The sequence below is a fragment of the Nothobranchius furzeri genome, chromosome 14 (assembly GCF_043380555.1).
Source record: "Nothobranchius furzeri strain GRZ-AD chromosome 14, NfurGRZ-RIMD1, whole genome shotgun sequence".
Classification (NCBI taxonomy): Eukaryota; Metazoa; Chordata; class Actinopteri; order Cyprinodontiformes; family Nothobranchiidae; genus Nothobranchius; species Nothobranchius furzeri.
The window spans coordinates 58,288,646-58,306,063 of NC_091754.1; the positions used below are offsets into that span (position 1 = coordinate 58,288,646).

At 39.5% G+C, this 17,418-nt stretch overlaps 1 protein-coding gene across 3 annotated transcripts in view; it reads left to right on the forward strand.

The window, feature by feature from the left end:
- The window catches only part of LOC139061495 (zinc finger protein OZF-like), a 46,999-nt gene that overhangs the window by 552 nt on the left and 29,029 nt on the right, over positions 1 to 17,418 (forward strand). For 2 of the 3 annotated variants that reach the window (XM_054738415.2, XM_054738413.2), the window contains exons 2-3: positions 7 to 119; positions 13,064 to 15,648. In XM_054738415.2, coding sequence (XP_054594390.2) covers positions 110 to 119; positions 13,064 to 14,418 — 1,365 coding nt within the window. In that variant the 5' untranslated portion in view covers positions 7 to 109 and the 3' untranslated portion in view covers positions 14,419 to 15,648. Of the gene's footprint in view, positions 1 to 6; positions 120 to 13,063; positions 15,649 to 17,418 lie in introns of those variants that run through there. The other variant, XM_070544249.1, reaches the window with a different exon arrangement.

A 17,418-nucleotide genomic window follows, 5' to 3' on the forward strand; every position in this document is an offset into this window, starting at 1 on the left:
TTGCAGCTGTTAGCTAAACACGGCTAAAGAAAACCTGCTCCCACTTCAGGATCATCCATCAGCTGGGACTGCTTCATCGTGTTTACTTCACCATCTGGATCTGGACAGCATGGATACAGGTGTGTGTGTGTGTGTGTGTGTGTGTGTGTGTGTGTGTGTGTGTGTGTGTGTGTGTGTGTGTGTGTGTGTGTGTGTGTGTGCGTGCGTGCGTGCTAGTAAGGGGGTAAAGGTCAGCACGATTCTAAGGGCCCACTGCTGTCTAGGGGCCCAAAAAAGTATCAAATGTGAATTTAAAGAAAAGCCTAAAAATCATAAGTACTTTACAGTATTTTTTCTAGTTTAAGACATTAAACAAATCTTTTAGTCTTAATGAAATGTATATTTATTCAGAGGTCTCTACTTTATTTGGACAAATAATTTGACTTAAAGTGATAACAGTGAACACAATAAAATATGAACTCTAGTGCTGATGATGGAGAACTACAGCTAAGATCCCGCAGGAGTCTGTGCTGCACGTTCCCTTTTCTTTTTCCAGCACCCAGGAGTGATATTGCTAATTCTGTTGAAGGAAATTCACTGTTTAATGAGAGACGGCTGGTGAACATGTGTAAATAATTAAGATTGCATGTAGACATACGGTTACAACAGCTGCTGAGTTGTTCTTGGTGGCTAAATAATGAATAAATGTGGAGTTTAAACTTTATAAAATGACCTCTAGTTAGATTTACATTTTAATCTTTTTTGTATTTAATTGTAATTTGCAGCAAAAAGCATTTCATTCCACTGATGTTGCCCCCGATGTAAGCATTATTAATACGTATAATTGTATATCAGCTTTTATCTGGGATGGACCCATAAAATTAACTTGTTCTTCTTTATGAATTTGTTCAAATAGCCTTAAACTATCTTACAGCTGATAACATAACACATATGTAAAATGAAATAATTTATTGGTGATAGAGCTGAAACAACTAATCGATTATTAAAATAGTTAACAACTTTTTTAGTCATCGATTAGTTGTTTAATAATCACATTTTACCACATAAAGTCTATTTTTACCACAATCTGACATCGGTTACAATCTGTTAAATTTGCCGCCAGTGTGTGGCAGTAATGAGCCACTGATCTACCAGTGGAGCCGTAGAAGAAGAAACGAGCCAATAAGTGCCCTCGGTTTTCACGACGTAACACGTTACTGACGCTCATCTTGCTGTGAGAGATGGCGGAACAAGAAGAAATATGGAAGAAAAATAGAAGCGACAAAACAAGAGAAACCCCGGACAAAAACCTCACGAGTATGGGAGCACTTCGCTCTAGATGCCATGAAAAGACGGGTGACCTGCAAAATATGCAAAAACCATCTAGCATGGCACGGAAGCACGACGTTCCTAAGTGAACATTTGAGACGAAAACATGTGGGGAATGATGCAGCAGAGGAAGAGCCAGCCCGGTAAGTAACAGAAAATAAACAAGCTAAATATAGTGGTCCATCACTACACGCAGATCAAATTTGGGACTTAGTGTTTTAGCTGAGTTCGTTATAGTGGATGTTAAACATGTTTTTTTGCCGCGTCAGTCTACGGTGTTCTACTTCTGATTGACTAGATGCAATCGTGAATCTCCTCCGTGTTGTGTATCATGCGCTTGCCAAATTTAGCACGTCTGTTTATAAGAATGTTCTCGTTAAGAGAAAAACGGCACAAACCCATAACTATGTTCTTCATTCAGAAAAGGACAACTCCGCGGAGAAAAATATACAGACAAGCTGTGTCCAGGTGAATGTAACGCGGCATAGTTGTACACTTTCAATTTTTAAATACAGGAGAAATTCAGAGTCATCTTTTTTTAATATTAAAAGGCTGTTTTACTGTCTAACGCTGTAAAACGCCTCACAACACATTTTTATCAAAATAAATGATCACTGTATATTGTTAATTAATTCAAATAATGTAATATTGATTTAGTGTTGTAGTGTGTGTGCTACTTTATTTTTTATGTGTACTTATTTCAGTCTATTTTGTTTCTTATGCAGAAAAAAACAAGCAACGATGGACAACTACATGGGGAACAAGACACTCACCCCCCAGCAATGCATACCACTTACAAACTCTATTCTAGATTCTACATTATTTTTTATGGAATTTACCTCTTATATTTTGAGGCCAAAAAATTATTCTGGACTGATATTTTGCACTATTTAGCTCATTTTACGCCGCTGACTGTGTTCATGTGCAATAAAATAGATTGCAGTCAACTGCACAATTCTTCTATGTTTTTCTTTTTCTTAACTGAAATGTATTCATCACTTGTATAGGTTTAATAGCTAAACAATAACAAACCGATTAATCGAAAAAATAATGGACAGATTAATCGATTATGAAAATAATCGTTAGTTGCAGCCCTAATTGGTGACTATATTTTTACTCTGGTCACACGTGTCTAACACAGTCATATTTGATTTAAATGACATATGTGATGATTTTTCCTCTGTGTGTAATATACAGGTCCTTAGCATATTGTGATAAAGTTAATTATTGTCTGTAATGTACTGATAAACATTAGACGTTCATATATATTAGTTTCATTACACACAACTGAAGTAGTTCAAGCCTTTTATTGTTTCTAATATTGATGATTTTGACATACAGCTCTTTAAAACCCAAAATTCCTATCTCAATAATATAGCATATCATGAAAAGGTTCTCTAAACGAGCTATTAACCTAATCATCTGAATCAACTAATTAACTCTAAAACACCTGCAAAAGATTCCTGAGGCTTTTAAAAACTCCCAGCCTGGTTCATTACTCAAAACCGCAATTATGGATAAGACTGCCGGCCAGACTGCTGTCCAGAAGGCCGTCATTGACACCCTCAAACAAGAGGGTAAGATGCAGAAAGAAATTTCTGAACGAATAGGCTGTTCCCAGAGTGCTGTATCAAGGCACCTCTGTGGGAAGGAAAAAGTGGCAGAAAACGCTGCACAACAAGAAGAGGTGACCGGACCCTGAGGAAGATTGTGGAGAATGACCGATTCCAGACCTTGGGGGACCTGCGGAAGCAGTGGACTGTGTTGGGTATTTTTATATCCTTAAAATAAACGGAAATAATGGAAAGAGTACAGAGAGCACTACTCAAAGAAAGGATAAGAAACATCATAACCAAACAGAAGCAAGTAGAAGACGAACTGGAAAGAAAACACCTGGACTTAAAAAGGAATTACAAACTTGATAAACAAACGGAGGAACAAATTAAAGGACACATGATGGAAAAACAGGAAAATTGTTCATAAAAGTAAAAGAAAGACACATAAAGACATTAAACAAACTCATCAACAAGAAAAAGAGGGAGGAAATACAAGATAACTCCACACAAAGCTCATGGGTATGTAATATTTCACAATACGAACCAACAGAAGCAGAAGAAAGCATATTGAAAAAAGGTTTAAACTTTGCAGTAACACCAAAGAAAATACCATATGATGAATTCATTGTAGCAACAGAACTAGCATGTCAACAGATCACAGATGAGGGAAAGAAAGCAGAACTCAGAAATAACGTTGTTGGGATATTAAAAAACAGCCAAATTCAACACAGCAACATTACAAAAGAAGAACAATCAGCCATGACAGCATTATCCAAAAATAAACAGATAATTATTCTACCGGCAGATAAAGGAAGAACCACAGTGGTAATGGACAAGAGAAATATAAACAACAGATGAAACAGATGCTAGAGGACAAAAATACTTAAAAAAGACCCAACAGAAAGCATTAAGAAAAATATGAAAAAAATACTGAAGCCACTACAAGAAAATGGCAAAATAACAGAAAAAATGTACAAACACTGGATTCCTACAGCGAACATAACACTAAGAATCTATGGAACGCCAAAAATACACAAACAAAACACTTAGACCAATAGTAGACAGCATAGGTACACCAACATACAACATGGCAAGAGATATCAGCAAAATCATCAGTCCGTTGTTAGGAAACACAGATCAGCACTGCAAAAACGGCATAGAACTGGGAAAAGAACTAAAGGAGATTACAGTAGAAGACAGCAACATACTCATCTCACATGGCGTCACATCTCTGTTCACAAAGACACCAACCCAAAAAATACCATAGACATAGTAGTTAACAGAATCAGACAGGACAAGACTTTACACAAAACAACAAACCTCACATCAGATAACATAGCAAACTGATAGGACTGGTAGCTAACTCCACTTACTTCACATACAATAACACAATATACAAACAACTGGAAGGCTTCGCCATGGGTAACCCGTTATCAGCCACCTGTGCGAGTTTTTCATGGAAGACCTAGAACAAAAAGCCATAGCCAATGCCCCCCCCCCCCCCCCGCCCCCCCAAACTGTAAAATAAAACTATGGAAACGCTACGTAGACGACATACTGGAAATCATACCAAAAGGACAAACAGAAACACTAACACAACACTTGAATATCATTGACGACACGGGCAACATAAAGTTCACTTATGAGTCAGAAACAGAAGGCAGCATAGCATTTATGGACATGAGAATAACCAGGCAGACTAACGGGACCCTAAACATAAACACATATAGAAAACCAACACACACAGACCAATATCTATTATGGACATCAGAACACCCCACCATACACAAAATGTCAGTAATCAGAACATTATATCACAGAGTAAACATAGTAAAGCTGGGCGGACACTGTGCGACTTTTTCACTCATAGCACTCAGCTTCAGCTCAAACTGTATGACTTCCTCGCAGGGCGGATCTCACGAGTCATGTGCTCACACTGTACGACCCAGTTCTCGGATGTGACCTGACTGCTCACACTGTACGTCTGGTAGCAACACGTCGGCCCTAAAAAATATGCTAACAATAGCAGTTTTTACACAAGTCAGACTTTTTTTCTTGTTTTGCCTGTTGTCCTTCGGGAGTGCTGCAGGGGGACACACAGGGATTTATGGGGGTTGGATGAGGAAAACGAAATAAAGAAAGTAAATCTGTCTTTTGTGATCAGTTTAATTTGACATGAACACGACAAACACACTTTCTTGACAATCTTTGTGAGTAAAAAAACGTGTAGAAATAAAAACGAACAACGTGTGTTATTAGGGAAATAGCAGGTGAGCAGTGTTGATGCATGATTGCGCATGCGCCGTGAACGGTTCTGATGCTTTTTGGGTCGCAGCTGCTCGCAGCACCGCTTCAACAGTGCAATACCCTCACGAGGAACCTATATGTATATGTCGATGTGAGGGACGAGCAAAATATCAAACACGCCAGAAGTCCGTGCGAGCTCACGATGGCTGATCGGTAATTGGTCACATGGTGTTAATCGCCTCTCGTAACCCCCTGTACACTACACGACGCTCAGCGCAAAACTTGCCCCAATCTTGTGGATTCTCGCACGAGTGGAAAATCGGCTCAAAAGAGTGAAAAAGTCGCACAGTGTACGCCCGGCTTTACAGAAGAAAGAGGCCGTAAACAAGAGGACAAACATATACAACACGCTTTAAAGACCTTTGGATATCCGACATGGGCAATAAACAAAGGAAAACAACAAACAACAACAGAAAGAAAAAACAAACAAAGCAAAGAACCAGCAACCCAAAAAGACAAGAACAAAAACCAGTGATAACCTTACCATACATCAAAGACATAACAGAAAAAATAAGAGCAACAATGAAAAAACACAACATAAACACACCAACAAAACCATACACAACAGTTAGAAACAGACTAGTAGACTAGTAGAAGGAGGATATAGACCTGGCAGAAGCTCTGATTGGCAAAGATGCTCTGTGTGACACAATCAATGGTAAACGCACAGATGCATTTGCCACAGGACTGTATGAGAGGACCAAGGCTCTGTGCCTCACACACGGTATTCAGGAATCACATGCAAAGAGAAGGCAGAAATGGAAAAAAATGGAAGATTTTGTGTTGTGAGACAACCGTAGGTTCACGTACTGAGTTAATTAGTTCAGAGGTCTTGAAAACTGAGCTGCTTTTTCCCTGTGTGGACAGGAGGGTTGGTGAGCTTGATGAAAGATTTTGCAGTGTTTATGCAGGGCTCCTAAAAGGCATCCAGCCCTAAATCTGAGAACTTCTCGAATCAATCCAACTTGGACGAACTTGCTAGGTACTATAGCATTAACCAGAAAACAGAGGAAGTTCATGTTGCCAGAAACTTTCTTGCTGTCAAAGCAGATGCTGGGCATCCACCACAAGATATGTTAACTGTGCACAACCTCCTAAACACAGACATGTTTCCCTCTCTTAAAGAAGTCCTCCAAGTTGCTCTGACTGTGCCTGTAAGTAGCTGCTCTTGTGAAAGGTCATTCAGTGCACTGCGTCGGCTGCACACCTGGCTACGTCAAACAATGGGGCAGAGAAGGCTTCATAACCTTGCAGTCATGTCGATTGAAAATGACCTAGTAGGTCAGTTGAGTGACAACAAAGTGATAGACCGTTTTGCACTATGAAAAACAGAAGGCATTCTTTGATGCTTCTACCCTCAAAGTAGACAGAAAGTTTGGGTGAAGCCTTTATGCATACTGATTTAAGTCACAACAGTGATCGGAATTGTAACAGTTATGTGTTTTAAGTTCTACTACTTGCATGATCGTGTTTATATGCTGCTATTTTGTCTTTTATTTGTTGATTCAAAGACATCTCCTCTGTTCCATATTATAACAATGTTTCTTTTGTAGTCACGAAACCACTTTCAGGATGAGACCATATAGTCATCCACATTGGTTATTTCAAAGCCAATACCAGTCTTGTTTCCTTTCCTTTTTAATCCTGCTTGTTTTATACTTTTTTTGGTGGGTATTTTGAACTTAATGAGGCTGATTACTACTGAAAAAACTTTACCTGAGCACAAAGTTCCCAAGCAAAACTGAACAGTTTTCTATTTAGGAGTGAACAAGTAAGAGACCTTGAGAAAAAATAACTATAATCCTCACCTGACCTGCAACTTTATGTCAAGTTGTATCTGTATACAAGTTCTACTACTTGCTGGATATTTTTTATATATACTGTTATTTTGTCTTGTAATAGTTAATTCAAGGACACCTCCTTTATTCCATATCAGATCAGTGTTACTCATAGATTAAAACTGTCAACTGTACACTCAATTGGCAGAATAAAAGTTTGACAATTACTAATTTGTTCTTTATTGTCATATTTCAGTAGCATTTACAACTAAGCACGTTGTAATGAAACAAATTAAATAAATTACCACATTTCCCCCTGTTAAGTGCAGTAGACTGAAATGAATAGCTTTATTTGGAAATATAACATATCTAATTTTTAATAGACCTATATTAAATCTTTCTTCAACATAGACCCCACTAATGAACTGATTGTTATTTTTTGATAAAAAGAAGAGAGAAAATGCACGAAGGTAGGAAAGGAAAAGAAAGTGAAAAAATAACAGGTTTTGTTAAATGTTCTTCAAATAATTAATTGGGGAATAATAAAAAGTGTGACTAATTGAGAGAAAACAAAATCCAGTATTCCAAATCACTTTGTCAAGGACAAAAAAGATATTTATGATGATAAAGAAATCACTGATGAGTTTAATGATTTTGTTTTGTAAATGTAGGTAGGAGTTTGATAGAGAACAAACCAATAATAGAAGATAAATTGACCACAATGTTAGTACTGTCAATAGTATTGTCCTTGACAAAGTAGATAAAGAAGAAATACAAAACATTGTAAAAAACTGTGGAAACAAATGATCAACCGATTATCAGGACCTGGACATGATAACTGTTAAAACCATCATAGAATCTGTCATTGAACCTTTCACTTACATTTGTAATCTACCACTTTCCACTGGGAATTTTCCTGACGCAATGAAAACAGCGAAAGTCATTCCTTTGTACAAGAGTGGTGATAAACGTAGTTTCAATAATTACAGGCCGGTGTCACTGCTTCCACAGTTTTCTAAAATATTGGAAAAAGTATTTGTATCAAGGTTGGATAAATTCATCGAAAAAAATAATATTTTAAACAATGAACAATCTGGGTTTAGAACTAAACATTCCACAGCAATGGCAATAATGGAATTAACGGATAAAATACCAACAGCAATTGAAAATAAAAATGACTTTGTTAGTGTTTTCAATGATTTGAAAAAAGCTTTTGACGTCATTGATCACTCAAGGTTACTTGGAAAATTAAGTCAGTATGGAATAAGAGGTGTGGCTCATCAATGGGTTAAAACTTATTTAGAAAAAAGGAAACAGTTTGTTCAGATAAAGGACCATAAATCAAAACTATGTGAAATTAATTGTGGGTCTGGTAAATGTATCTAAGACGCTCAGTACCATTCTCTTTGCAGATGATACAACACTGTTTTACTCAGGATCAAATATTGAGGAGGTGGCTAAAGTGATAAATGATGAACTGATTAAAATTAAAAACTGGTTTGATACAAATACATTGACACTGAATCTTAATAAAACAAATTTTATACTGTTTAATGATAAAAAGAACAGTGACGTGTCATTGGAAATAGATGGGATTGCAATTCAAAGAGTAAAAGAAACTAAATTTCTTGGAGTTCTTATTGATGAAGACTTGTCATGGAAATCCCATATTAGTTACACAAAAGGTAAAATTGCCAAATCCTAAGGAGTGTTACATAGAGTCAAGTTTTTACTGACTCATTCTGGTTTGTTGGCATTGTTCAATTCACTGATTGTTCCATACTTGACTTATAGTGTAGAAATCTGGGGAGCAACATACAAAAACTACACACATCCCTTATTTGTTTTACAGAAAAGAGCTCTGAGAATCATCAATTATAGTGGCTGTAGAGATCTATCAAACCTGTTGTTTATTAAATATAAATTACTGAAATTTCATGATTTAAAAGACTAGAAAATCATACAAGCCATGTATAAAGCCAATTTAGGCACTCTGCCAACAAACATTCAGGGGATATTTGAAAAGAGAACTAGTAATTACATGCTGAAAGAAACTGTGTTTACAAAACCTAGATTTAGAACTAAAATTAAGGAATGGAATATATCTGTAAATTGTGTTAAATTATGGAATAACCTTAAAAGGGAAATAAAAAAAACCCTCAAATGTACCAAATTGAGTGGTACATTTTATGAAATAATGGGAGGTGGGAGGTGGCCACCACCGCCATTTTGACCGTGTCACAGGTTCCGTCAAGCCCAGACAATTCCACAAAAGGGAAGAGAGGTGGAGCTGATGGTGTGGCTATAAGGCTGGGATCAACTGACGACACCCGGTCGAACTAGCTACAAGCTAACCTGAAGCTAACCCAAAGCTAACGTAGAGGTGGGAGCTAAGCTAACGGAGGTAGCAACCTAGCTACAGCCTGAGTTAACTGTGCACAACACCAGAGCTTCTGAGTCAGAGATACGCTGGGCTGACCGCTGGGTAAAACCGGGTGGAACACAGAGGTCTCCCGAAAGCTGCTGAAAGCCGGCGGCCCGCGCATTAGACAGAAGCCACGATCAGACAGAGATGCGCCGAGCTGCGGGGAGGGGAGAACCACAAGCCGGCCGGCAGCCCGCGCAGCAGACGGAAGCCGTGATCAGACAGAGATTCGTGGAGCTGCGGGGAGGGGAGAAACGGGTGGAAAACATCGGTCTCCCGAGAGCTCCACAAGGTGATAGTATGAACCCAGCTCCACCAACATGTTATATTTCAAAAGTGCAGCATTATGTTAAATGCACTGGGTTTTACCCTATTACATTTAAATTTCATGGTTAAACAGTACATGTTAAAATCTAAGTTCAGCTCGGCAGTGACCTAAAATACATAAATATAAGTTTACTTACCGAAAAAAATGAAGTGGAGACTCCTTGGACGCTCTATTAGAGCAATTAATGCCACAGCAAGTCATTTTGTCCAACAATTGCACAAATAATATCCAAAAAAGAATACACAAACACAGAGACTCAAAATCCCGGAACAGTTTCCAGGCCAGACCGAGGCTCTACTGAGGCCTTTCCACTGAGCTAACTGTGGTCACGTGGGTCGGATGCTCATTAATTATAAAGAATTTTAGGCTTTTAATACACTTAAACAGAAGAGTGAGAAAAAAATTCACCCCCCTCAGAGTTGTCATGAGTGTAAACTAGATAATTTAAACCAAAAACATGTTTTGGTACCAGGCTGTAAACATGTTTATTTCTGCTGTGAAATTGGTATTTTTAACATGGGAGTCAATGAGGATTTGCTCGCTTCTGACACCAGCCCCTAGTGGATGAGGGTGGAACTGCAATCTTTGGTACTTCCGGGTTGGGCTCAATTTTTGAGCCGCATTGCGGGGGCTTGGTGTAAAAGGAAATCAGACTTACTGATTCCCCCCCCCCCCCTCCCCCTCCCTTCCCCGGAAATGTGGGTCAATCCGAACCGGACGTAGGAGCGGGCACGCTGGGAGACGAAGTCGAAGCTATCACAGCTGGCCCGTGAGACAATCGAAGCTCCGGGGCTTTTTAAGTCTGCGCGACCGCAGCTCCTCGACTACGTCCTAAAGCAGAGCCCCCTCTACGCCAGGTCATGGCACCAAGATGTTGGGTATTTTTATATCCTTAAAATAAATCACACAAGAGAAAGGATCAGTAAGGTTTTATATGCCGGAGCGGAGAGTGAGAGGGCGAGAGCCTGAGAGGACCACCGCCCAATTCACTCTGGCTTCTCTTCTCTTACCACAGCGTTTTATTGAGAGACTGGAAAAAATTGACAAAGAGCAATTCATCATTGTCTACACTAGCCATTAACAGCATTGCTTCTAGGCTAAGGCGGGACATTCCAAAAAGGAAGTTTTAATTTATGGAGTTGCCTGCTGACAGCCAAAAACTGCTGAGTCACTCAGAAATTAGGACTGTTTTCCTGCTGCTAGGCAGATTATTTAACATCCCCCACAGAGACAAACTACATGCCTTATCAGCATACCAAAGCTGGCCTGAAAGGAAAAAGCCCTGAGATTTACTTTACAACATGATTACTTAAAAAGGAACATTTAAACAGTAAAATACATTAAAACCCTAACAGACTGAGTCTGGAGTAGAACCATCCAGAGCCACCGAGTACAAGTGTGCGCAGGAAATGGGCTACAGGTGCCGCATTCCCCAGGTCAAGCCACTTTTGAACCAGAAACAGCGGCAGAAGTGCCTGACCTGGGCTACAGAGAAGCAGCACTGGACTGTTGTCCAGAGTACTTTTTTCAGATCAAAGCAAATTTTGCATGTCATTCGGAAATCAAGGTGCCAGAGTCTGGAGGAAGACTTGGCAGAGGGAAATGCCAAAATTCCTGAAGTCCTGGCAAAAAGGAACTGGCAAAAAAACTACATGGAAAATATGTAAAAACGTTTATTTTTAACCCCAAATTGAACAAGTTTACCTAGATCTTAAAAAGCAGCTCAGATGATGAAACTGCAACTATGATTCTGATAACAGGCTAACAAATTGAACTAGCTGCTCTTAAGATAACCGGCTAGCAGAGCTTCTGACTGACTTAATGTGCAGCAGCAAATCAACTATCCTGATTAACAAGGTTATAAAAGCTCATAAATGAAAAATCACTTTGATGTGTGAGGGAACTTTTCCAGGCCCTCTTTAGCAGGGTGGGACTGGGAGGAGTGCGGTAGCCTTTTAGCTGGAAGCTAACCGGAGCCTGGAGCTAAGGTGGGTTGGTTCACCGGCACGTGTCGGAGTCAGCCCGGTTACTATCGGCTGCTTAACGACACCGAGCGGACTCACGTTCACGTTTGAAAGCAGCGCTTATTTCAGAAACCTCAGCACAAAGTGCGTTTGTTAATCTGAGCCAGCATGACGAACAAGGGAAGCGAGCGGCAGCGGAAAGCGGGGGCGGAGCGGAGATAGTGGAATTTTGGGGTAAGGGTCTACATAGGGGGCGGGCGTATTACATGAACGGACCCATCTGATTGGTCGCATATCAGAAGGGCTACATTTGATTGGTCAAAATACTTCAGCGTAAAAAACGGAGCTGGTTTACAAAAAGTTGATGAGTGACACGGATGGAAATGTTTGAACCAAACATCTATCGCCGTTTTTGACGTGCTTTGCGATGGGCCTATCGCACGTCCTGTTATCGTGATGACGATAATTTTTCGATATATTGTGCAGCCCTAGCCCACTGTGTTTTATCAAGGGCAGGGTCAATGCAGCTAGCTATCAGGAGATTTTGGAGCACTTCATGCTTCCATCTGCTGAAAAGCTTTATGGAGATGAAGATTTCATTTTTCAGCACGACCTGGCACCTGCTCACAGGGCCAAAACCACTGGTAAATGGTTTACTGACCATGGTATTACTGTGCTCAGTTGGCCTCCCAACGCTCCTGACTTGAACCCCGTAGAGAATCTGTGGGATATTGTGAAGAGAAAGTTGAGAGACGCAAGACCCAACACTCTGGATGAGCTTAAGGCCACTATCGAAGCATCCTGGGCCTCCATAACACCTCAGCAGTGCCACAGGCTGATTGCCTAACTGAACATAATTATTTGAAGGTTGACTTTTTTGTATTAAAAAACACTTTTCTTTTATTGGTCGGATGAAATATGCTAATTTTTTCAGATAGGAATTTTGGGTTTTCATGAGCTGTTTGCCAAAATCATCAATATTAGAAACAATAAAAGGCTTGAACTACTTCAGTTGTGTGTAATGAATCTAATATATATGAAAGGCTAATGTTTATCATTACGTTACATACAATAAAGAACTTTATCACAATATGCTATTTTTTTGAGAAGGACCTGTACTTGAGTGCAGAATATCCCAAATCAGGAGTTTTATCAATTTATATAACGTTCTGTGTGTAATAACTCTTTAAAATCAACATGTGAACGTGGGGGGTTTGTAGAACCTAGAAGGCATAATATAAATACAGGCCTTTTACCAAAGGTTGAGGTTGTCAAGGTGTTAAAAAATCTGATTAATTCTAGTAATCCTACATTCTTTAAAAATGTTAATATATTCACCTCAGATGAAAAAGTCACTCAATTCAAAAGTTATTTCAGTTAGTTCCTGTTTCCCACAGATTTTCACCAGATGGTTAAAGAAGAAGCTCCTGAAGACCAGAGTCCTGGTGTGGACCAGCAGGATCCAGAACAGTTCCACATGAAAGAAGAACAGGAGGAAGTCTGGACAAGTCTGGAAGGAGAGCAGCTCCATTTGAAGGAAGAGACCATTTCTGTCAGGTTTCCATTCACACCAGTTTCTATAAAAGGTGAGGATGATGAAGACAAACCTCTGCTCTCACAGCTTCTTTATCAGCAGCAAATAGAAGACAGAGACGTTTCAACCAGCAGCTCAGCTGACCAGACAACAGCAGAAACTGGTAGAGGAGCAGAATCTAGCAGGAACCCAGTTCTGAACCCTAATGAACAGATATCTGATTCTTCAGAGACTGAAGTTAGTGAAGATGATATGAATCTAAACATTGAGTTGTTAGACTCTGGGCCTGAAAGTGGAGATGGAGACAATGACTGCAATGAGAGCAGGTTTTGTGAGTCAGATGTTAAGACTGTCAAGAAACCCTTTAGCTGCCCTGGGTGTGGTAAAGAGTTTCTCCACGAGTGGTCTCTCCAGAGACATGTGAGAGTGACGAGTCATTCAGCAATAAAATCTTCAGAATGTCTGGTTACTAAGAAAAATGTTAGAGTAAAGCAACTTGTGGACTCATGCAGGAAAGTCCAGACAGAGCCAAAATCAATCAGTTGTGACATTTCTGAAAAAATATTTAGTCATAATAATAATTTAAACACTCACATGAGAGTCTACACTGAACAGAAACCATTTGCTTGTGAACTCTGTGGAAAAATTTTTACTCGAAGGTCAAAATTAAACAGACACATGAGAGTCCACACAGGCGAGAAGCCTTTTGCGTGTGAACTCTGTGGAAAAAGCTTTGATGAAAGGACACATTTAAACACTCACATGAGAGTCCACACAGGAGAGAAGCCCTTTGCGTGTGAACTCTGTAAACAAAGATTTAAGCATAAATCAACATTAAACTGTCACATGAGAGTCCATACAGGCAATAAACCTTTTGCATGTGAGATATGTGGAAAACGTTTTACTCGAAGGACAATTTTAAACAGTCACATGAGAGTCCACACGGGACAGAAACCCTTTATGTGTGAACTCTGTGAGCAAAGATTTAGTTTTAAGGCAACATTAAACAGACACATTAAAGTCCACACAGGACAGAAACCATTTGTGTGTGAACTCTGTGAGAAAAGATTTGGTTTTAAGGCAGCATTGAACAGACACATGAAAGTCCACACAGGACAGAAACCATTTGCGTGTGAACTCTGTGAACAAAGATTTAGGCATAAATCTACATTAAACAGCCACATGAGAGTGTACCAAGGACACAACACATGTATTTAAAGTGCAAGTCACCTCCAAATTAACTTTTATTTTACCGATAAATGGAATAAACAAGTGACTAAAAATGCTGTTGTCAAGTGAGGTCATTATATTTGCATTTTAGTGCATCTTATTTAAAATTTAAACATTCGGCTTGAAACTTCCAGTGTAGCTAAGCATATTTTACCTGCAGTTATTCAATAGTGAAGCAAAACTTAACTTTCATGAGCAAAAAAAATCTATAAAAATTATTCAATAAATCAGGAATGCAGGAAGACATGTTTTCCTTTCTCTTTACTTTTTTACATTTTTCACTCCAGTTCAAACTATTTAATTTGTGTTTTCATCACATTTAGCTTGTATTTTATTAAAAAAAAACCTTCAGCTTTATTCATTTTATGAGACAATTAGTTTTGCATTGTTTAGAAAAAATAATCATAACAAAACAATTACTGGAAAACTTTTGTAGTAAATGCCTTTTAAATAACAGAAATTGTTATTTAAAAGGCATTCGATAGTTTCTGTAAGTATTTGTTCATTTATGACAAACTATGAAAAACTGACTTGGCTGCTTAGGTTCTGGGCAGGGCTCAGGGTCAGCGACTGAACAGGAACAGGTTAGCTTTTCCTGTGTGCTCAAAAAGTTCTGTTACTGATCCGTTCTGAAGTAAATGTCAAATTGTTCACACGACGTAGATTTGTATTTCATTATCTGAAAGTATCTGATTAGTTAATAAACAAAATGTTTTGTTTGATTTTCAGAATGTCGCTATTTTCCTTGTAATTATTTTATAATATTGATGTTTAGAAAAATCTACTTGTGAATACAATGCATGTTAATATAGTGAGTATAGCATTTTTAACAGAAGCATATTCACACTTGGAAAATATTAATGTGAATAAATCGTATGGCAGTAGCTGTTCGGTTCTTATATTGTGTAAAAGTAGCTCACGGGCCATAAAAGGTTAGAGACCACTGATGTAATCCATCATTCAGGTGTTCTGAGTGGGTTCTGTTGTCCTTTTAGGTAAAGCAGCTGTTACAGCTTGTTGGAGATATCTTACAATGTTTGTTTCACTTATTTTTATTTGACTTTTCTATTATTCTTTAGTTTAGTTTCATGAGACGTCGTTTCACTTAGATTAACGTTGACTCTGCTACTAAGTGTCGGTTCTAGATCTTAGCAATGATCTTTATGCTTCCTGCTTTGTTTCTTCTTATTGTCGTCAGAATTAAAAGCTTGAATCCAGGACTGTTTTCTCATTGTGTGATAAGTCTCTAATAAAATCCTACAACACTACACCTGCTGTCTCCCACTGCCCACTCACCTACTCAGCTCTGTGACTACCTCTGTTGGCTCTCAGGTGGATTAGTGGAGGATCAGCTTGGAGAGCCCATTCCACCTCTGGACTTTCACACAGAACACCAACAAAAGCACATCAGGAGCAGCGTGGAGGTGTAACGATTCTTTAGTTACATCTTACGTAATAACCATAAAATGTGAGATTCCATAGAAAATATAAAATCAGTTTGATGGATCTTTGAGTATTACTTTAACCAGAAGTTCGGAACTTTTTTTTTGAGAGAGAGAGAGAGAGAGAGAGAGAGAGAGAGAGAGAGAGAGAGAGAGAGAGAGAGAGAGAGAGAGAGAGAGAGAGAGAGAGAGAGAGAGAGAGAGAGAGAGAGAGAGAGAGAGAGAGAGAGAGAGAGAGAGAGAGAGAGAGAGAGAGAGAGAGAGAGAGAGAGAGAGAGAGAGAGAGAGAGAGAGAGAGAGAGAGAGAGAGAGAGAGAGAGAGAGAGAGAGAGAGAGAGAGAGAGAGAGAGAGAGAGAGAATTAATTAATTAATTAATTAATTAATTAATTTTACTTGTAAAAAAATCCCATGAAGTCATTGCTGCTGAGGGCTAAGGGAATAGATAGCTCAGAGCTATGATTCTGTGTAAGTTTAGCAACTACTGAAAAGAACACGGTCGTGGATCTAAGTCCAGTTGTCACGTGAGGAGGGGACAAAGGTGCAACAATGCTCACCAATTTTTGCGCAGAGTCCTCCTTCGGAGGCGAAAAGAGTGTCCAGGGCTAGTTGGTGTTGCATCAACATGGTTCTCATAGCTTGCTGTTCGGGATTGTCTGCCAGAAACGTGATCATCTCAGAGAGGACAGTGGTGATGTTTTCGAGAGACCACCACACTTCATTCATACGTTGCATCAGACTGGCAGTTCCCAATTGGGAAAAGATGGTGTAGAGGATTCCTTTGGGGTCGTCGTAGAGAGGGGCGCGGCTTTCGTCGTTGGAGAATGGGTGGAAAGCCATAACAGGCTTAAACTCTCTCTTATTCCTCTTCAGCTTTGATGTCCTCGTAAGGACGGCCCCTTCCTCCGTGACAACACATGAGGAGGGGTGCAGTCGAGCCAAACTGCAAATTACACACCAGTTGCGTGGCAGGTACAGGTAGAGAGAGATTCCGCATTTCAAGATGTATCCTTCAGGAGTCCCCATTCCCATGACTGAGGAGACCGCGAGTACATGTTCGTTTGTGTTCCATGGGGGGTAGAAAGGTCGTCCAGTCATTGCAAGGCTCAACAGGGTCACATTTATGGTGACATATCCAGGGACATCAGACCCGAGTTGTCAACCAATGTTTCTTGGCAGGGGATTTAATCCATCCATCAGCTGGGAGAATGTCATCACAGATGGATTTGCCTAGACGAATCGTGAAGTTTAAGCATGGCGTGGAGAAACAGAAGAGGTCTTTTCCTGTGAGGCGAAGGCGATGCAACCCCTGGGAAACGGATGCGTTAGTTGATGCAGAGCAGTTGGTAGGGCGTGTCCAGCATCTTTGTTGATGTTGAGGTGAGCAGCCGTGTGGGATGGAGCACTTCCGTCCCTTAATAGCTTGGATGGTTTATGTTTATGTTTATGTATTTAGCAGACGCTTTTGTCCAAAGCGACTTACAAGTGATAATCGGCATTTTGCCCTTGAGGCTAACAACAATAGTAACAACAACAAATTGACATCAG